The sequence below is a fragment of the Micromys minutus genome, assembly GCF_963924665.1.
Source record: "Micromys minutus genome assembly, chromosome: X".
Lineage (NCBI taxonomy): Eukaryota > Metazoa > Chordata > Mammalia > Rodentia > Muridae > Micromys > Micromys minutus.
Genome location: NC_137970.1, coordinates 47940324 through 47963126, shown reverse-complemented (window position 1 = coordinate 47963126; position 22803 = coordinate 47940324). Strand labels below are relative to the sequence as shown.

General features: G+C 45.1%; 1 protein-coding gene across 3 annotated transcripts in view; it reads right to left on the bottom strand.

Annotated features, from left to right (window-relative positions):
* NHSL2 (NHS like 2) overlaps window positions 1-19662 on the bottom strand; it is a gene marked incomplete at its 5' end in the record, with an annotated part of 228837 nt that extends 209175 nt beyond the window's left edge. For all 3 annotated transcript variants that reach the window (XM_080910898.1, XM_080910899.1, XM_080910895.1), the window contains one exon: window positions 19383-19662. In XM_080910898.1, the coding sequence (XP_080767024.1) occupies window positions 19383-19662 (280 nt within the window). The remainder of the gene's footprint in view (window positions 1-19382) is intronic.
* Window positions 19663-22803: the final 3141 nt, after the last annotated feature.

Sequence of the window (22803 nt, the reverse complement as noted above, 5' to 3'; positions counted from 1 at the left end):
TGCTGGGGCTTATCCTTTCCTCTCTGGCCTCAGTTTTCTCTGTATACTATGACAAATTTTGCCTGGATGGTCTCAAAGCCTGTGCAGCTAAAAAATAGCTACTTCTTTGGGATCCTAAAATGAAGTCCACAGCACCTGACCTTGCCATTGAATTCTCTGGGCCTCCCAAGAATTCTCCAATAATATGGCATAAGGTGTTTTCCCCAATGCACAGATGCTTCACAGAGTCCTACCATTCCTGTGCCTCATTAATGTGGCTTTTCTTGGCTTCAAATCCCTCCCTGTATCTAGCAAGGAACCAGTCCGTGGCCCAACATCATGACAAAGTTACTTAGAACTCCTGTGATGTGATGTGTCTTTTATCATACCCCCTTACATGTGTGTCTTCTCTTCCTATCTACAGTTGTAGATTTCCTTGGGTAGAACCCACACTTTGCTCAGCATCCCCAGAGCTAACTTTGGTTATTTATCTGCAAATATCAAGATGAAGATAATGGCATATTACAGTCCTGTGGTTTAGTGGTCATGAAGAAATCAGTTATCCTAGGGTCAAGCCCTGACTCTGTGACTAGGCCATCTTTTTAAGTTACAAAAATGACCTAGTTAACACTAACATAGTGACAATGTCGCTGTGCCTTAGTTTATTTATTAAACTGGAAAATAGTACTTACTTTACATAAAATAAAGATTAAGGAGCAAATGCAAGTAACTTAAATATTATATGTACACTTAGATGACAAAATATAGTGCTTGCCGAGCTTCTAATCTTCATATTGGGGTTCTGAAATAACACTGTGCTGATTCTTTACATACAGTGAGTGACACTAATGCCAAAGGATGTCAGGCTACTTATCCAGGTCATAGTGAAACGACGAGTGAGAATTCAAACCCAGAGAAGGTGACTCCAAAGTCCAAGCACTTAACCACTATCTGAATCATGCCATTCCTTTCTTCCACCAGTTAAGACTACTTACTGGTACAAAAGAAAATAAGGTGCAAGGGCTGGGGAGATGTCTTAGTAGAAGTTTGCCATACAAGCTAGAAATGACCCAAGTTTCCCAGTCCCCATATAAAAAGTTGAGTGCAGGGGCACATGTGTAGAACCCAGCACTGAGGACATGAAAACAGGTAGACCTCTGGAGCTTCCTGGACAGCCAATCTAGCTAAATCTATGAGTTCCAGGGTCAGAAAGAGAGACCTTGTCTCAGAAGACAAAGCAGAAGGGCTAGAGAGATGGTTCAGCATTTGAGCAGACTTCCTGCTCTTCTAGAGGATCTGACTTTGGTTCCCAGCAATCATGTCAGGCAGGTCACCACCAAGAACCATCTCCAAGTACGTATCCATCACCCTCTTCTAGCTTCCAAGGGTACCAGCAAAGATGTGACATACATTCACACAGACATACACATAGCATTGAAAAGACTTTTAAAGATAAGGTAGGGAGTGATTGAGGAAAGGACCGTGTCAACCTCTGGCCTGCATATGCACATGGGTAAGAGCAAAGGAGCAAGAAAGCCAGAGAGACAGAGACAAAGAGACAGAGAGTCCATGGCTGGCTGCTTTCTGGTAGGGTTCCCCCCTGTTCTCAGCACATCTATCTGCAGGCACACTGTTTTGTTTTCTTTCCTCTGTTTAACTTTCATAGTCTGATTTAGTTGAGATTCTGCCCTTGGATGACCATTTGTCTAGTCAACGTAGTGTCAGAAGAATGGCGACTGAGAAGGAAAAAAAATCTACCTATTCCTGACAGGTTGCATGCTTACTAGAGCAAATAAAAACAAGACAAGAAAAACTTGTCTACCCATCTAAAAATGAAACTTCCGTGTCTCAAGTGAAATATATATGCTAGTATCAAGGATATGTATAATTAAGCCCAGGTCTCTAAGAGTGGCTCTTGTGCCCCGTGTCCACCCCCAGCACAGGTTCCCCGACACAATTACAAGACTGAATTGCAATAGACCTTAGAGATGTCCCACTTTCTTATTTTATAGAGAGAGGAGAACAAGGACCCTAGAAAGGGAAGGGACTTACACGGGTGCTCAAATATTTGTTGTGAGAACAAAATAGTAATAACCCATATGCTTAAGGGGTAAGAGGCTTTATTTAAAGAGCTCTTCCTGTGTTTCCTAAGATGTTTTATAATTTAACCCCTTTGCTCATTTTGAGGTAGGTTTCGAGTGTGGTGTGAGGTGAGGTGCCAACTGCATTCTTTTACATGTGGACACCCCGCCGCTTTCGCAACCTTGAGAAGATGATGCTTGACTCTAATTTTCTTTTCTTTTATTTGAGGCAAGGTCTTGGTGTGTTGCACAGACTGGACTTAAGCTATCCCTCCTTCCTGACTCAGCCTGCCAAGTAGCTGGGGCTCTGGGTGTGCACCACCATGCCTGGCTCCCAAGGTGACTGTAGGAATCACTGCTCAAAGCCAATCCTTCTCAAGCTCAGCTGGATACTCACTGCTTCCTGAGCAGCTGTAAAATTTGAGTACGCACGTGTATTTGCCCTCAGACATCATTGTTTTTTTATGGACGCATGCCAGGTGAATCTAAAACACACAGCCAAGATCAAAACTAAAATCGATATTGCTTGCCTGACAGGCAGGGTAAATGAAAAGAAACAAAATGCTTCATTTTATACACTCTGTTAGGACAAAGACTTTTTTGCCCACCTTATATATTCTTGTATCCTTGGCACCTAAAGCAGTGCAAATGGTTCTTGGTCCTCACAGCCGCCCCCCTTGCCACCTTGGGCAAGCCAGTTGCAATCTCTCTGAATCCATTTTTTTCCATTTCTTACAAGAGGCTCATAGGATAAAATACATGTAAAGGTGCTTTATAAATGAAACAGATGTGCAAAAATGCTACTTTTACACAGAAAATCAAGCTTCCTGTTTTCTCTCTTGGCCCTATCAAGAATTGCTCCTTCTGGGTTTTGTCCCATCAGCTTAGGTCTCCTTAGAAAGACCTGTGCCAGCTCTTTTCCTAGTTAGGTGGATCCCTACAGATAGTGCCCTAATTTGCTTTCCGGTTGCTGAGATGAAATACCACAGCCCAATAAATAAATAAATAAATAAATAAATAAATAAATAAATAAATAAATAATAAATAATAAAAAATTAAAACTCCAGGAGCAAGGATTTCCATTCTACCTTACAAGTTAGAGTCCATAATGAAGGGGGGTCAGAGCAGGAACTCAAGGCAGCAAGGCCCAGGGAGTGATGATGCAGGGGCCATGGGGGAAGGATGTTTCCTGGCTTGCTCACCAGGCTTCACTCACCTTGTCTTCTTTTACACACCAGGACCACCTGCCCTTGAGTGGCTCCACCCACAGCGTGCTACACCTTCTAATATCAATCATTAATCAAGACAATGCCTCTATAGACTTCCCCACAGTCTCTGCCACCCTCAGCCCTTCCGACCCTTGAGCAAATTATTTACGTTCTTTGGAAACTGTTGCCTCACCCACAAGATGGGGGTGACAATGGCTGACTCTACCATGAAATCCTTGAGGATAAAATGGGTTTGTAACACACATATTGCTCCTAAACATCGGGATATGAGCCATGCCTTTATTAACAAAGGGCTTTTGACAATTTAAAAATTGGTGTGTTCTGCTTAATAAAAAGTTAAAGGTGTGTTTAAAAGGGGTGTGCAAAAATAAGATGGGGTACATGGCCCACTGGCACAGCTGTTCAAGAGGCTGAGACAGGAGAATCATAAATATAAGGATGGCTTGGCCTACAGAATGTGTTTAAGAGTAGCTCAAGAGACTTAGTGAGACGGTCTCCAATTTTTTTTTAAACAAAGAATTTTTAAATGGCTGAGGGTATCTCACTACCAGAGCACTCGCCTACCGTGTGTTCCTCTCGAGGTTCATCGCCAGCACAGAGGTGCAGCGGGGGTTGGGGGAGGTAACCTAGCTGCCACATTAAGATAACAGTGGGCTTTTTGGACTGGCCAAATAGCACTGTGAAAACGTGGGACTCCCTTTGTTTCTCGGTTAATCACACAGCAGGTATGTATTAAGCAAAACTGCATACTGTGGTTGGGTTGGTGGCACAGGCATGGAAGGGACGCAGCCTGGAGGAACCTGGTACAAGACTTGAGTTTATACAAGGTCATACTTGGGGTTAGGGAGATGCTCTGCAGTTAAGAGCATTGACCGATCTTCCAGAAGACCTGTGTTGGATTCCCGCCACCCACATGATGACTTACAACCACGTGTAACTCTAGTTCTAAGGAGATCCGATGCCCTCCTTTGGTCTCTACAGGAACCAGGTACAAACACAGTACATAGACATACAAGTGGGAAAAATACCCAAACACATTTAAAAAATAAGATAAAATAAAGGCCATAGCCTGGAAGTCACCATCAACCTGGCAGTGGTATGTCTTATTGCAGGCAAGACAGCAGAGAGCCAATAAATGTCCTCTTGAGTATTGCAGTATTGTGAGGCTCACAGTATTGGTAATGGTAAAAGTTACAAAACATTAGTGGTTTGACTGAAAACAGCCCTATAGGCTTATATATTTGACTACTTGGGCCCAATTGGTACAACAGGAGTAGGAGCTGTGGCCTTGTTGGTAGAGGTCTATCACTGGGAGTAGGCTTAAGCACAGAGTTTGCTTTGGGTTAACTAACTACTCCTCAGCATGGGGCCTGCCCTGGAGTGTAGTTGACACACCCAGTGACACTCCATTGGAGAAAACTGACCTTCCCTCTCCCAGCGGGTTATCAATTACACAGAGCTTCTTGGTTAGGGGTGGGATTTAGTGTCAGCTTTCCTGTCTAAGCCCGGACTTTGCTTTGAACCTGTGCAGGTCTTGTGTCTGCTGTGAGTTTCACGACCTCTGTGACTTTATCATGCATCGGTCCTTCTGAGTCTGGATGCTGCCACTTCCTAGGTGTTGCCCACCACCTCTGACTCTTACAGTCTTTCCACCTCCTCTTCTGCATAGATCCCTGAGCCAGGAGGAGAGAGGGTTCTTTTTTGTTTGTTTGTTTGTTTGTTTGTTTGTTTTTGAGAGAGAAAATGAACATAAAGTTGGGTGGCTTAAGAGATGAAGGAGATCTGGGAGGAGTGGGGGGGGGGAACATGGTCAAAATATATTGTGTGGAAAATATGCTAATAGAAAATGGAAAAAGAAAAAGATGTAGGTCATTCTTGGTGTGCCCCATGCTTCCTGTTTGAGGATCAGGATATGTGTCACACCTGCCATCTTCCCCATTATGATGGTGATGGATTCCAATGCCTCTAGAACTCTAAGTCTGAATAAATCCTCCCTTTTATAAGTTGCCTTGGTCATGGTGTTTTATCCCAGTAATTAAAAACTAACTACGTCTAAGAGAAAGCATTAATTGATACAGAGGATTTATTAGGTAGTAAGCAAAAGTTTAAAAAAATACAAAAATCCATCTCCTGCTCAGCCATTAGTCATTCAACAAACACTTGCATCATCCCTACTTTCAAAGTAGATGTTGAAGACAGATGGATGAGTCAGCCACTGTCCTTTTCCTCAAGGATAATATGGAACATTGTAGGCATGAGGTTTTGTTTCCAAAGCTTTTTTCCATAGAGGAGTATTTTTGATCCTTCTGACAGAAAAAATAGAGGCTCAGAACTAAAAGTTACTCCTCTGAGCTGATACCGGGACTCTGCTCCTACCAGAGGCCAAATAAGCAAAAGCAAGTAACTTCACAATCATCATAATGGGGCTTCTTCCTCCCCAAAAGGTCTGTGGCTCACTACCCACAGCCACTGGACTGAAGTCTGGCTTGGAGAGACACTTGGAATTCATCCCACCCCTTCAGGATCTGAAGGGCTCAGCAGCTGCATGCTATGTCCAAGTCCCCACCACCACCAAGACAAGATTTACCTCCCCCAGGGAGAGACGGCTCTGAGTTCCAGCTCCTGGCTCATCTTAGGAAAGGAGTTACCAGAGTGTTCTTCCAAGTTCCTATGACGGGGGTTACATTACATTCAAGAGGTAATAAAGGAAAGGAAATAAAAGTGGGTTCAAGAAAGGTCAATACATTTTGGCAGCCTCTGCCTGGACTATCTCCCCCCCACCTGGAGGAAGCATGGCCGCAAACGCAAATAAAGTGGGGTCCGAGCATAGCAGAGGGAAGGCTGGGAGGAGCTGGGTGTGAGTCTGGAAGGATGACTAGGTTCTGGAAAAGAGAGGAACGGGCTATGGAAGCTTTCCCTGCCCCTGTGCCCAATGCTTTCCACAGAGGACTTAGCTGTCTGCAGTGACGCTTTCTCAAGAGTGAAAGACAACTCTTGAGAATCAGTATCACCAATATCTGGCACAAAGGCCAGCACAGGCTTAGTGTGACGATCAGGGTAGGAATTAGTCTTTGGAGCCAACTCTAAATCACCACATTAGAGATAAACTGCTTTCCTTTCTTAAGGGACAAGAAAATGAAAGGGGAATATATCTCAGCTATGCCAAAACTCAGCCTTTTAAAGGACAGTGTCATGTTATAGAGTCCAGGCCTGGAACTCTTGATCCTCCTGCCTCAGCCTTCCCAAGTGCTAAGATGGCAATGATGAGTCACCACCACAACCCACTCTGAGCTCCCACTTTGAAGCTCATTTCAAGAGAACACAGCCAAGTTTTCAAACCATCATGAAGGAAGAAATGATCGTGGCATTTTCCCATCCAGTATCCTAAAGCGATGTTTTAGTCACAGTTAACAAGTAGCCCTGGTTGTTCATTCTAGAGTGCAGAGCCACAGGCAGAGGAATGGCTGATGCCCCCCTCAAACTGTAGCCAGCACCTGGGCATTTGATGAATATCCAGGCTACTACCACCAAATGATTGTGCCTGGCAGGGTGGGCAGTAGTGGATCAAGCTAGTTCGATAGAATAGGAGTTGGAGGGGCTAGCCTGGGAATTCCTCAAACAGATTGGTCTATCTCTGACCAATCTCTGTGTCCCTGGTGCTTCAAAGAACCTGGCAGTGTTCTAGAGGGTTCTCTTGAAAATGGAGTCTCAAACTGCTGCCACGGTTCAGTGAAGTTGGTTGTCATGTGTGACTGCCCATGGAGAAAGGGTACTTTTCTTTAGTTGTGACGGAGAAGACAGCTTTTAAGTTTGGGTCCGCCCAGATGCTGTTCCATTGTTTAATAGTTATATCTTGAAGTTGTTTCACCTAGAAGAGGCACTGTTTTGCCACCCCTCTGCCCACAGGGGACACCTATCTGCTACTTATTCTAGCAGCCCCTATTGGCACCTGGAAATCCATAAATGTTCTCTGAGACCAAGGCATTCCCCACCTGGACTTCTTTCTTCCTCCTCATCTTCACATGCCTCAGGTAATCTAGAAGCCTCGGGCACAAAATACAAAAGCTCTCTGCACACGAATAACGCCTGTTCCCTAATTCTACTGTTTTCATTAACTTGGAGTTATTAAAAAATAAGATTTCACTGAGCTAGTTCACAGTGGGGAGTAAATTTATGTAACCTGTTATTCCAAGAGGTAATCTGGTCCAGAAGCTGGAACTCAGCAAGATCTCACTACCCCCAAATCCTCAAGAAATTAGTTCCCAACTCTGTTCTCTGAGTTGTACTGTTCCCACATCTCAGGAAGGGACCTTTCCTGTAGCACTTTGAGCGGAACTGTTTCTTAAAACCTACTTCTGAACCTTCATAAATAGATTCCTTCCTCTTTTTTAAACTTAAAGCGTGTGTTTTTGCTGGTGAAAATTGAAAATCTTAACTGATGAAAGCACAAAAATTATACATAGAAATAGAGTCTCACGAAGTGCTTTGGGATGTGTGTACAGCGTGAGATGCTTATTTTATCTGTGAGTCTGGGCCTTGGTGTCTCTAAACAGCCACCATTTCCTCATTCCTTTTAAAGACCCTTCTTTCTGCCTTGTCTTCAACCCCAGGGTCCGGGGTTGCTTGAGAGGAAAACTGTGGGGGTTCCTTTTTATAGCATCTCTTCTCTGATCGCAGCTGAGATGAGCATGCTAAACGTGCCCCTGTCCCCCTTAAACCCTTTGTGCCAGTATTTCCCCAGTGACTGTTGACAGAATCAAATACGTTTTGGGACCCCAAAATAGCTACAGAGGAGGTTCCAAATAGGAAGTCCAAATACAGAAGATGCTATTGGACCAGGCTTCCTTCTTTCTCTGGGTGGCTGTTGGCCAGGATCCACATTCTAAAAGTACTTCTGTTAGTATCATGAAATAAAGGACAGCTATTCTGTCTTCTAAATTGCATCTGTTGAGCAGGGTTTAGTGATGCATGTCTGTAGTTCCAGCAGGTAGGAAGATCCAGTAGGAAGATCAGGAGTTCAAGATCATTCTCAGCTATAAAGCAAGTTAAAAATAAAACTGGGGTACAGAAGACCCTGTCTCAAAAACTAACAAACAAACAAACAAACAAAAAACAACAACAAAAACCCCAACCAAATGAAATAAAACATTAAAAAAATAAATTCAATCTGTTGGAGTGTACATGGTTTGAAATACTGAACGTGTTTATACAGTTGTTCTATTATGCCATATGATGCGGTCTGGACCAAATGTGGAGAGCATGGAGCCCACTGCGCGCTTCAATTCAGAAGCAACCGTTTCACTTTGATCCAGAATCTCGGGCCTGGCCTAATTTGAAGCATGAAACTATAAAGTGAAAATGTCTAAATGTCTTTCCTTCTGCCTGGATTCCCCCCCCCCCCAAAAAAATGTCTGCATAGCAAAATCTCTCTATTTTGTTGAAAAGTTGGTTGAAGGTAGAGACCCTGCCCAGTGTCAGAAGGTGTGACACTGAATAGTTATAACAAAGAAAAACATTGTTTTCATTTAAAATGTTAAAGGATTTGATAACGGGAGCAAAGCAACATAAGATGAAAGATCTTTTCCTTTGCTGTAGCACATATTCCTTTTACTGATAAAGTAATTCTTTTCTAATTATCTTCCTTCACTTAGAAAATTTTAAAGTATATTATTCAATTTTGGAGGCATGGCTGTTTGGGATTAATTCATACATGTGAACATTTTGTCACCTGCTTTAACCTAAGTTTACATTATACATCATGCTTATTATCCACAAATATAATCTATAAGAGACTATATAATGAAGCACTGGGAATGTGATTCACTGGTAACATTAACCATGGACAAAATAACAGCAAGGAAGAAGAAAGAGGAGGAGCAGCAGCAGGAAGAGAATTGTGTGGTCAAACAGGTCAGGAAACTCTGGCTTGGTGACATCCATCTTAAGCATCTATAACGCAAGTCTTCACCCCTAGCTGCACAGTACAACCATTTGGAAACTTTTAAACCATACTGGTTCCTGACCACTGTCCCCAAGAACTTCTGGTTAAAAGTGGGGTGTGTTCAGGGAAATGACACAATTGCTTAGTGGTTTGGGCATCTCGTAGACAATGCCAAGGTGTTTCTGTGACCTCAATGCTGCTTGGCTATGAGATTGGGATTTACTCAATCCATATCAGCACTGGTGAAAAGATAGACCTGTTGGACTTTCAGGCAAACTTATCAGTATATTTTGTGAAGAAAAAAAAACCTTCTTTATCTCTTAGCCAAGTTGATTCTGCAAAACTGGTGAGCCAAGCCAGGATCCATGCCCTCCCCATACCAGGAGACTAGAACAGAGCTAGCAAGACACTTACACAGGAGCCTTACCAGAGGGCAAAGGCAGCTGCTAGATTGGTAAACCAGAATCTACCCTCTGCTGCCTTGTTAATGCCTCTTCAGGGTCCTAGCCTGGCAGGGTCTGAGGTCGGCAGGCATCAGTCTATACCAATAAATATCCCAAGGCTGCCAGCATTCTCAATAGAGCCTGCTTCAACTACAGAGGATGGCCCCCACCCTTGATTGGCAGTGAGGTGGTGAACAAATTCAGTGTGGGAGAATGGAGGAAGGACTCAAAGGGAAGCAAAATCCCAGGATGGGGAGAGATGAGCTGACAGCCTCAAAAGTGGGGTGTGCTTCTCTGTGCATGCATGAGACTTCTCCACAAGTTCTAGAGAAGAATGGCTGTAATTGGGAGCCGTCTAGGAAACATTTTTCTTATAAGAGACTGAACAGGATCTCCATCTAGGGGTTTCAAAAGGCTTCAAAGCAGCCAGATATGGTAGTAAATGGGTGTAATTACAGCACTCACGTGGCAGAGGGAGGAAGACAGAAAGCTTCATGTCAGCCTAGGCAACGCATAGTGAGATCCTAGTTCAAAACCAAACAAACAAACAATGACTTCAAAGAATTACATCTTTTTTGGGTAGTATCTGGTGATGGTGAGTATGATTGTAGGATATGCACCAAGCATTTTATACACATTATTAGGCCCTGGAAATAACCCTTTGAAATTGGTAGTATTAACTTCATTTTACACATAAAGAACTGTGGCTTAGAACACCAGTCAACTAAGACATATTTGTTCACAGCATGGTTCTTCATAGCTGTCTGCTATTTTATCATTTCTATCACAGACCTTGAAAGATTTACATAACCACTCCGTTTGTGAATGTTTAGGTTATTTTCATTTCCCAGGTTAACACAAAAAAACCAAACTATGTAGCGAAGATCCTTGCAAGTCTCCTGGTACAATATCTGATTTTTCCTTAGCATAAGATCCTGAAATGGATCAAAAGAGACACATCATAAATGACAAGAGCTGTTTTGCTAGCAGCTCTGGAGTGCTACCTTCTTCAAGGGAAGGGAGCCCCTGAGTATGGTAATATTAGGAGGTCTCGGTCACCTCACAGCCTCCCAGTTGGGGAGAATAATTTGTTTGGTACTTTGCTTATACTGAGGAATCAGACTATAAAATGTCAGGAGGATAATTACATGGCTCTCAGCAGCAAAGGAATCTGCTCAAAGAAAGGGAAAAGGGGGTAATGGATCTTAAAAACCCATCCTTCCTTTGACTCCACTTTCCAAAGGGAGAGATGCTTTTGTTTAGACTAAGGATGTAGTTCAGTGCCTGTCTAGCAGGGGGTAGGCCCTAAATAAGTCCAATTCCCAGCACCACAAAATAAAAAGGGAAGGAACCTATTTTTTCCCATAGAGAACTTGCTGATCACTCCAAAGAATCTACGTTCTTTAGGGGGGAAAAGTAATAAAAGATACAGTCAACCCTCGGACGTCCCCTCTCACAGCAAAACTGACATGAATGAAAGATTTAGGTCTCAAGGGCCAGGGACACACAAGCAGTAGACTCTTCTTTTCCTTCTCTTTCTTAGAGTCCTTCCAGCTAGAGACTTTTGGGGCTGGGAGTGGATACAGGGAGGGGGGACAATTTGGCTCTGCCAGGCCACCTCAGCCTCATCTGCCTCAGAGGTACACCTTCAATTAAACCATACATTTTGGTGGCCTTTCTGTGCGGTGGAGCCTTGTGCTGTCTCCTGAATCTCTGCAGCTCATCCTCCCCGCATCAGCCCCCCTTACAGCCCTATACTAGCTTAGACAACCTCCTGAGCTAGAAATCCTGTCCTCTTCCCCTGTCACAATAACGAACACTGTCCTTCAGACTCAGACATCACATCCTCCCAGATACATCTCTGCACTGAGTCCGCTGTGTCTCTTGCATCTTCCCCAGAGCCTTCATTCATCTGCACAACAGTCAGATCCTTCCGCTTGGGACCTGCCTTCTACTTCATCTCCACCTACCCAGAAACTATCCCAGGATGGGCCAACCTAGGCTAGAAAAGAGGAAGGAAGGAATCCAGCTACAGTACCTAATAAAATGCCCTAGGTGTCAAATCCTGACTGAGGAGCTGGAGAAATGGCGGTGAAAGTGCAAGTATCCACACCCTCAAAAACCCTACACTTTATTGAGTTGTTTACAATTTCCAGAGAGGGGAGCAGTTGGAAGGGTGGGAAGGAAGGATGGAGAGCTGTTTGAGTGCACAAACTTTCCAAGTTAAACGGCTCGTATCCAGTTGTTTCCTGCATGTACAGCCACGCCGTCCATCACACACGAGCCTTGCTGTAAGCTTATTTATACTAATACTTACTCTTCACACCTGACTGTGGCATTACCAAAGTAGCCTTGTCCATTAGGATGCTGCCATCCTCTGTGCACTATCATTTGCAGCAAAGACATGGAGCATTATCAGAGAGCATTATCCTGAATGAAATAAGCCAAGCACAGAAAGGCAAGTAATGTGTGTTCTCAGTCATACATACAAGGTTTGGAGGAGGGGTGGCTGTGCTAAATGTAAATATAAAGCAGTTACCAAGGGGTGGGAATGACGGGGGAGGAGTTTTACAGGGAAATTGGGTAATATACACCAAAATGCAGGCAGCCACAGGATTAAGTTCTAATGGTCTTCAGCACAGTGGGGTAACTACGGTTCACAAGAACCCTTTATTTTATTTTTTATAAATATCTAGGAGAGAGGGTCTTGAAGTCTCCAAACACAGACCAAGGATAAATAGAAACAAAAGCCTTGATTTGATCAGTACATGTGAAATACATGTATTGAACCATCACAGCATAGTATATAAATATAAACAAATTACTATGTACTAATAAATATTTTAAATAAAGAGAGTTAACTACCCTAATTTTTATCATTACACATTGTACACATGAACTGAATTATCACATTCTTATATAATATTTTTATATAGTTAATAAGGCCAGCAAGATATCTCAGTGGGTGAGAGCATTTGTCATACAAACCTAATCATTTGAGTCTAAGTCCCAGAACCCACATGGTAGAAAGAAAATACCGCCTCCCAAAAGGTGTCTTCTGACCTCCACATAAACATCATACACAATAATAAATAATAAATAACAAACACGATAATAATGAAAATAAGACTTAAGGGCCATGAATATATCACAGTGATAGACCACTTGTCTACCATGCACGAAGTCATGGGTTCGGTAGGTAATACCAGGCCAATGAAATGTGTCTTAAAAACAAACCAAAGCATCCTAAATTCTCACCAAAATGACTGCCTAAGGATGAAGCTGAACAAGGATGAGAGCAATAAACATGCTGACATGGAAGGGGGAAAAGCCCAGGAGGTCCCAACCCTAAACAAACAAACAAACAAACAAACAAAAAAACTATAAGTAACTATGGAATGCTGAGAGTGTAAGAAATGGTCTTCCCCAGGGAGGAGCATACAAGTCAGTTATGAAGTACCAAATAGTCAGCCCTGAAAATATACAGATGAGTAACATTATACAGACTGAGCAAGTTATATTTATGCATATATGTATATATATGCATGTAACAACAACTAGTGAGAAAAAGAGACCATGAATTTGAAAGAGAGCAAGAAGGGGTATATGGGAGGGTTTAGAAGGAAGAAAGGGAATGGAGAAATTGTGTAATTATAATCTCAAAAAATAAATGATTTTAAAACAAAACAATCAAAACAAGTGAGTGGATAAAAAGAACAACATCTAAGGCCGATCTCTGGCCTCTGCACATGTGTACATACCTGCACATAATTACACACACACACACACACACACACACACATACACACACACAGAGAGAGAGAGAGAGAGAGAGAGAGAGAGAGAGAGGGAGGGAGAGACAGACAGACAGGGAGAGAGAGAGAGAGAGAGAGAGAGAGAGAGAGAGAGAGAGAGAGAGAGACTGACAGACTGACAGAGACAGGAAGACAGAAATAAAAATTAAAATAAATTTGCCTTAACAAACTTATGCAAAGAACTTATTTCTTGCTTGAACCAAGAACATAAATAAGATCTGCCATTCCCAACTAGGAGCAGTAGGAGCAGAAGGTTCATGGTAACCACAGACCCACTAAGCATTGGTTATTTGCCGAATAGCTAACTATTCTCCACACGTTTGAACATAAAATGTCTCATGTCTAAAAGTACAAATTAATTAAAAAATTGTTGATAGCATTCTATCATGTTTTGGGGTTAATTGTTACCATAGAGGACTCTGGAAGCCCTAATTTTATTCTTGAGCCCCAAACCAGACTGAATTGAAGAACTCTCTGGGGTGTAAACTGAGGTCTTGACGCTACTCGTTAACTCTCTTCAGCTTTCAGAAGGTTGTTTTCTGTTTTGTTTTGTTTTTTGCTCTTCCACTCGAGGTCCCATGCTGACATGGTGGGAACAGAGATGGCGCCCAGGCCTGCAGACTAGGAGCACTCTGAAAGGTGAGCCCAGTCTACTTGACTGTCAGTCTCTAGAATCCAGCACAACAGTAAGAACCCAAACCAAGTTATGCCTAAAAGAAATGATGAATTGAGGCCCCTGGAAGAGTACAGAACAGCAAAGCCAGTAAGCCTGTTAAGCTACTTATGCACAGAAGGATAAGCAATCCATTCCTTGGAAACATGTATGCTAAATGCATTTCTGGCAATCATTTGACTTTCTTGTTCCCCTTGGTTTCTAATAAACATGCTTTTTGAAATGCCAACTGAGCTGTACTGCAGCAACAGAAAATAGTCAAGATGTAGCCTCATACTCATAACTGAACTGCAATCTCAAAGGGCAACTAGCCAGTATAAAAAAAAAACAGAAGGATCAGAAAAAACCAAAACCAAACCAGACAAACAAGTGAAAAGGGGCCTGAAGAAAGGTGAGCTTCAGAAGTCAGCGTGTCTGAGGCTAACTACCCTTTTCCACCTGACGATCATTTCTTCAGAGCAAACTTCACTCCTAACTGAGAGGTTTAACAGGGGTGTCCAATGCCTCCCACCTGCTCCCTGTGCCATGCAGGGTTAGGCATCCTTCCTCTCCAGCTCTAGCTTGCCTCCTAACCATGAGGAGGGGTGCTGTTCTTTAAAGCACCCCTCAGGAACTAAAGAGATTGGGAATCATTCATTATCCTGGACAAATTCCAGCTAATGAAAATGCCAGAGCAGGGCCTCTCAATGAACTGACTTGGAACACAATGTCATGGCAGAGGTCAGAACACTGGTTTAGAATGTCAGAAGCCCCTTCAGAATAAAAAACTTCTGTCACTGACTTTCTGTCACTTGGTCAGTGCCACATCACCACACTGGCAGGCTGAATACATTTGTAGATCACAAACAACAGGAATACAAAAGAGAGAGGAGAGGAAGAAAAAGAATCTAGTAAGAAACTATTTTAATTTCAACATACCAGTGATCGTTGAGTCGTTTTGAAAGGCTGATGCTTTATTTGAAGGTTCTACTCCTTTCATTTAGAATTACATATTGGCAACCCTAAAATTCTCTTAGCACTAAACCTTCAAACTATAATCTGTCCTGCTTGCAAGATGTGCTGGGGCAGTGGTGGCACAGAACTTGTGGGAGTGGCCAACCAGTGACTGGTCTAATTTGAGGCCCATGGCACTAAGAGTCTTGATTCATCTGGGTAACATTGGAAAGGTCCTTTCCTCTTCTTGGGATTCGGCTGTCAAGTACAATGATGCTCACAATGGCACAATGGATTAATGACTGAGTTTTTAGTTCATATAGTGGAAATAGACTCTGCCCAAGCCAGAGAGGTACAGACAGGGACAGATGATGCTAAGGCACCACTCTTCTCCTGCAACCTGATCACCTTCATCCAGGTCAAATGTGAGCCCAGAAGTCATAACTTAAACCTTCTGTTCCTCTCTTAGCCTGACACTCTGTTCCTGCATCTAAAACGGAGAAGATTACATTTCTTGTTTCTAAAGGAGAGGAAATTCTAGTGGACATTTTGGTGTTCAAATTTCCAGAGAAGATGTTTTCAACAAGTGAAAAGATCATGAAGCAGACCAAGAATTTCATAGTATTTAAAGAGAAAACGGGAAGTGAAGAAAAAAATTAATGAAAGTAGGTTTGTTTCCCACCCCCCCCAAATTCCTTCTGTCAACCCACTGTCCCAAGAGTTTCTTCAGATGACAAGCAAGATGGAGACAAAATCAGTCCTGGCAAAGTGTATCCCAAGTCTCTCAAGAATCCCTAAGATCCAACCCCAGCGGTCACGTCCTATTCTTCTAAGCAAGAACAGTGTGGCATCTCATCTCGTGGCAAACTGACTGTAGTCAAGAAGTATAGTTTTCCTATTTTTCATCCTATGCAGAGTTATAACATATGAGGACTATAATTGCAAACAAAATAAGTTAACTGTCCCTTACAGTCTGTAGTCAGGGTTGCTGTAATGTTGAAACATCAAGAGGCAGGGGTATCTAACAAAGAAGGGGGCTCTGCTGTGGATCTCACTGACTGTAGTCAAGCCAAAATAACTGCAAAAATGCAACAGAGCATGTTTCTCCCAGAAAGCTCATGGGTTAGTGAGAAACAATTGCTCTCCAGTGTTATGAAATGTAACTAGAAGGGTCATCAAGATGGCTCAGAAGTAAAGGCACTTGCCAATGAACCTGATGACCAGAGTTTAATCATCAGGACTTATGTGGTAGAAGGAGAGAACCAGATACCACAAGTTGTCTATGACTTCCACATATGCACTGTGGCACCTTGGTGTGTATGTGTGTGTGTGTTGCATGTGTGTGTGTGTTGCATGTGTGTGTGTTGCATGTGTGTGTGTGTTGCATGTGTGTGTGTATTACAATAACATGTAATAAAATAAAATAAGCATACCTAGACCTATATTGCTTTCGTAATTATCATGAAGCACCTACAAACCTTAAATAGATCTCTGAGTAGGAGAGCTTCGATTGACTCAGCATATGGCAGCAGACATAGAACTATTTCCCACAGGCTTTAACCATTACAACTTTGAGAAGATCACAGAATAAAGGCCACAGGATGCAACAAATGGGTCACATCCAAAGCCATATTTGGGGAGGGGGACGATTTAGAAGCAAGGCCGGGCCTTGGTATATAGCAATTGCCATTGATTCGCAGACAGAGACCTGGTTCAGACCTAAGTGGGCCTTCTTCCCTACCACCCTCATCCCCCACCTCACGCCAGTTACAAGAGTTTCTAGGGCAGTTTCAAAGGGGCTCAAGTTACCAAAGAACAGCCTTTGGGGGGAGTGTTGCCAGGCAACCAAGCCAGCCCAGTCCCACCCCTGTAACCTTGAAGATGGTGGGAGCTTGACCCCAGACAGTGTAAAGAATCACATGTGATCCTTTAGCATCCACCTTCTCCTCTTCTATCTTCCCTCCTGTCCTGTCCTCCCTCTGCTGCTTCCCAGAGCCCAGGCCCAGCCTGCATGCTGTGGGCCAGTGTGACTTGTCACACTATTCAGCCCTTTAGTAGCAGCCAAGTTGTCCCAGCAGGGAGGCCACAAGCTGCTGGCCTGTCAGCTGTCATTCACTCTGGCCATGTTTCCAAACCTCTTTGGAAGAAATAGCTAGAGGAAGAATAGGAGGGTAAGTCTAGCTAGAGAGGCAGTATGCAGGGTAGAATGTTAACTGGAAGAAGAGCTGGCCCTCAGCAAGATGGTCAGTGGAGGTGTGGGAATCCTAGGAGGAAAGGGTATTAGAAAGGACAAACAAAAAGGACTGGACTTGACAATGTCTGCCTGTTTGTTTATTATCAGAATCTAATATCCAGCCTGCTGGACACCTCGTTGAAGCTTATGCCTCAGCAAGAAGGGGGTACCAGATGGTACTCTGATCATGCTCCCCACCTCTCTTTGCACTTGGCACTTGCCCTCAGCCCATTGTTGAGAGGACCTACAGCTATTGAAAAGTGTGCACTGGGAATTTCAAGAAGAGGCTAGGGCAAGAAACTAGAAAAGCAGCTCTTTTTAGAGACTCACAGAAGGTGGCCCTGTTTGGTATGTGCAGCAATTCTTGGAGTACATTGGGGCCAAGTAACATGTACGTTCTTGAAGGTAAGTAGATTCCCAGCTCTTGCAAACTTCCAAGAGACTAACTCAATGACACATTATCTTAAGAGCCATTCCCTCCCTTAATATACCTGAGGCATAAAATACCTCTTTCTAACCCAATAGATCACTGGAAAGGCCCTCAAGTGACTTAGTGAAGCTATCCCAACACCCCAACCCATGGGAAGGGCTAGCTGACTCAGCAAACAGAAAGTTATGCATTGGAAAAGCAAAGCTTTCTCCTGTCCTCAACTTACCCTGCTAAACTCAGTAGGTGGTTGTCTGCAGGCTGTAAGCTGCACGCAGGCTGTACACTGCATGCTGTACAGGGATTTGGAAAAGTATTCTCCAAGCTGTCTTATCAAATTTCTCCTAGACTAATCCTGGTAATCAGTGGGACCCCAGGGAAAGAAAAACAATGACCTTCTTACCCTCTTTGTTAACTGAGAAGGAGCCAGACCCCGGGTCTCAGCTTTCTTGGTCCCCTAACTCCCAGAGGCTTCTGGTCCCATGTCCACATTTCATCTGGCAGTCATCTGTGTCCTTCACCTTCCTTTGCTCAAAGGATTCAGTTTCTTTTTCTCTAGAGGTGACCTCTGCCATCTACCTCAAAGGTCAGGGACCTTTATGAAGGAAGAGGGGCGCCAGGGCCTCTGACTCCTGTCTTTTTGGTAGAGGTGGAGTCTGAGAGGAAGAAAGGCTGACCCAGACAAATCTCTCCCAAGGCCTCACTCAAAAGTCAGCAAGTAGCCATCTTCTGCCTCCTTCTGAAACTTTCGGGTTGCACTGCTCCCCTGCCACCCCTTTCTAACCTTGGCCAGGTTACCTGCCATGCCGCTGCTACTCTGGGCATTCTTAAACATACTCAGCCCCGACCTCTTTTGAGAGAAGTCCCACATTCTAAGGGAACGCTGCCTTTCTTCACAGAGGAGGCCCCTCCCTCTCAAAGTGTTGAGATCCAAAGTAGTAAAGAGCCCGAGCTCCCGCCAGCCCCAGTCTCACAGGTTTTTAGTGTTCAGAAAGGAAACTCCCAGGTCCTGGCATTTCTTGGGCACTGGTGCCTCTTAAAACGAACACATTTCTAAGAAAACCGATGACAGTTTCTTTAAATGGTTCTCTCCAGCAAATCTGGGCAGCCGGACCATAGCGGTTGGGGGTGGGGGGGTGGGGTAGGTGGATGGAATCGGCTAAGCCCGGGGCAGTCTCCCCTCCCCCTGCCGGCCACTCCCGGCGAAGCAGCGCGGAGTGTGCGGGGAGAAGCGGGCGGGAAGGGAGCTCCGAAGCGGCTGGGCGCGGGCAGCCCGGTCCAGTCCTGCGCGAGGTCGCACGGGCACGGGAGGCAGGCGTGCAGCTCGGGCGCGCTTTCCAAAGTGGCCCATCACGAGAGACGCAGGCGCAGCCATTCGGTTCCCGGGGCCACCGGGACGCTTTAGTCTGCGCAGCCCAGGACCCTACAGATCCCCTCCCTCCTTCTCCAAGCACTCCAGAGTGGCGGCAACCCCCAGACCAGAACCCTGAAGTCAGAGGGCCACTAGGGAGCAAGCGAGCGGATCACGGGAGGTGTCCCTCGATCTTTGAGGGGCGGCCACGGGCAGACCCAGAAGGGCATCCCCAGAGGAGGGTGGGAGAGGGTCGTGGGCGCCTCGCGCCTTTTACCTAGCAATTCTTCATCGTCCTCGGGGCCGAGAAGGCGACAGGGAAGGCGGTGGCGGAGACGCACGGTGCGCCGGTACAGGCTGTCGGTGCGGCGCCCCAGAGCCAGCAGGTGCCCCTCAAGGTCCTCGAGCAGAGCCAGCGAGTGGCCGCAGAGGTCTGCGAGCTGGCGGAGCAGGCTGAGCGCGGCCAGGTGGCTCACGTCGCGGAGCTCGGCCAGCGGCTGCGGAGGGTTGCGCGGGCACAGGCGCTGGGGCACCACAGTGCGCCGGTAGAAAGGCATCCTGGACGCGGGCGCGGGGACCGGCCCGCTCCGATAGCCTTGTGGCACTCGGGAACCCTGAGAGGCAGCCGGGATCCTGGTAGAGCAGGGCCCGGACGCGGGCAGGCGAGAGGCACGGGCGGCTGGGCGGGCAGGCGGCTTCACAGCCTGCAGCGCCGGCTCCCCGCGGGCTGCACACTCGCAGGAGTCACTAGTCCCTCCGACTCTGCTCCACTGGGCTCCTCCTCCCTGCCTTTCTCCTCCTCCCTCGCTCAGCTCACTCAGCTACTTCGGGATTCCTCCCCACCCCACCCCACCCCACCCCCACCACCCCTCTTCTTTTTTCTTTTGCGGTCAAAAATTCACAGATTAACGCTTGATCCGGGAGAAAAGAAAGGGAATAAAAAAAAAAAAAGAAGGAAGTAGAGAGAAGCTGAGAGTTAACCAAGGAAGGTCGGTGTGAGTGTGTTTATGGTGGTCCGTGCGCTGAATGTGCCCTCCTGAGCAGCTTCAGGCCCGGTACTGGTGGGTAAGGTTGTTTTCTGCTTTGTTTTGTTAACTTAGATTTTCTTTGTAAATACTAAACAAGGCAAACGCGCCGGCGTCCACACTAGCGAGTCACAGCAGAAACATGCAGAAGTCCGGCTACAGGCATCTAGTTTTCCTTCTAGAGTGTACTCTGTGCCATGCACCAAGCTACACTGAGCTGTGACTACAGCAAGCCAGCAGCCTGAACCTTAGAATCAGAGGAGAGAGAAGCAAATATCTTATTTGACTGTTCAGGAGGGAAGTGACACCAGCACTGTGGAATTGTAAAGGCATGGGTGAATAAACACAAACCCATTTTGTGGAATAATTTATTCCGTTGGGATTGAGGGACCCAGCTTGCATTTTGTGCCAAAAGGGAGCACAGATCTGTTTCCTCTGAGCTCCTGTAGTACCCCAGAAGAGGGGATTTAGGAGCTGACATGTGTTTTCAGTGCACACAACCCCGATCTCTCTCAACTGTAGAAGGAAAACTGTGCTCAGGAAAGTAGAGTGTCTTCAGTGCATTCGATGTCTGCATGTACTTGGGACATTTCCACCCAAAGCAACTCATGAACTTTCAACGGCTTCTCTAAGAATCTGCTTTGACCTGGGGTGTGTTCCTTTTCCATCCTACATGTTCTGTTGAGTATAAGCCCAGAGAATCTATTAGCAAAATATTTTTAAACAAAATACTTGTGTCCACACTAACACAATGTGGACTGTTTCCATTCTTTGCTTCAGAAAAGTTAATTGTTCCTTAGTTGGAGAAAGCCTATGGGGGCTGAGAGATGGTTCAGTCAGTAACAGCAGCACTGGTTGTTCTTGTAGTGGATTTAGGTTCAATTTCCAGCACCCTCATGGCAAGTCCCAACTCTCTAACTCCAGTTCCAGGGGATCCAACGCCCTCCTCTCTGCTCTGAAGGCACCAGGTACACACGTGGTGTGCAGACGTACATGCAGGCAAACACTTTTAGACACGAAACAATAAAATACATTTTTAAAGCAATCTGTTTTTAAATGTTGTTTTGCTACACACAAAATTAGTATGTGACACAATGGCTATATTCCTTGGCTTTATTTATTAATTCTGCGATGCATATATCAAAACCCAATACTGTGCCCTATACATATATAACTAATTATTGTCAATTGAAATTTTTTTTTAATGTACTGCAATCCGGTTGCCTTCATGTCTACTCATTCTTGTTTAGTAAATAAAAACATACTTACTAGAAACACTGAGTTCTTATTAAAGTAAGAATCAACAAACCAAGAAAACATGACCCCCTCCCTTTTGAACTGTGAAGTCCAACTGTGGAATGAGACTCCAAAGTTCTTTGCTTGATGAACTCCAACCTCAGCCAAGAGAGTGACTGGCAGGAAGTAGCGGACTTGGGTTTACTCGGCAGAGATACTTCTCCCTGACCTATGAGCTGTTCTGACTGATCTTTGCTCCAGAGGAGGAGGAATGAGGTAGGAGCAGATTGAAGGAGACTGTCTGGGCCGAGCTTTGCAGCGAGTGCAGCAGGCCTGGGCTGGGCCTGGTGGCTGGGCCACCCGCACTCACATCCCCTACACTGATTCCTGAAGTTGAGTCTTTCAGAGCTCCATTAGAAGAAGCTCAGTTTGGGCCCCATGCCCTTCCCCCCAGCCTAGTCAGTTCACTCACTCCAGCAGGCTCTTGAATGAGAGAGTCCTGGCTTTCATCAAGGAAACATCAAGGACTTGCAATGGAGCCACCTCAGAGCAGAGCCCCTCCTCCCTTCCCAGGACTCCAGTGAGTCTGTGTGCAGATGGGAGGAGGTCAGGGGACTAAAGTCTTCACCTTCCTTCATAGCCTGTCTTTTTCCCACAGGAAAGACAGAGACCTCCAGAGAGGGACTGCTGTTACAGTTTAAGATGTGAAACTGAATAGAGACAGCCTCTGGGGAACCAGGGTTCCACTGGTCTATGGGGGGACAATTGGGGTCCTAAAAGTGTCACTCTCCATCCAAGCTCACCAGGCAAAAAAGCAGTTAAGGTGAAGGGTCTCCAGCACCCTCTAGCACAGCATCTGGTGCAGTGTACAGATGGTAATCTGATCATCTCTGTTTGTTTATGATAATAGTAATAGTATTTCTTTGTAATACTATCATCTTCCTCCCTCCGATAGCTCCCTAAAGGCAGGAACCACATTTGTCTTGCTTGCTGCTGTACGGCCAATGCCAAGCCCAGTGACTCGCATATGTTAGGTTACTCAGGAAGTGTCTGTTAAATGAATGAATAAATGAAGCTAGATTATAGGCAGAGCCAGATATGAAAAAGCCTTACTAAAGAATTTAACTTGGCCAAAGGGGCAATGAAAGGTCACTGCAGTTTCTGGCATTGCCTGAGACAGGAAGGAGGCACTTAAGAATTTCATCTAGAATCAATGTGGAGGCCAAGGCTGCTGCAACCACCTGTGCCCACATCCTCAGGGCTGAGTTACCAATAAGAACTCTGTGAATTAAAGCTCAGATTCGCCTCTAAACCTTGGCACCAACCCATGCAGGAGCCAAGAGAGGCAAGGAAGTTGTGAAGGCAGAGGACAGGGAGGCCTTTAGCAACTATGCCCTCCCACACCTCAAAGTGCTAGGTCCCGCCCACTGCCAGCTC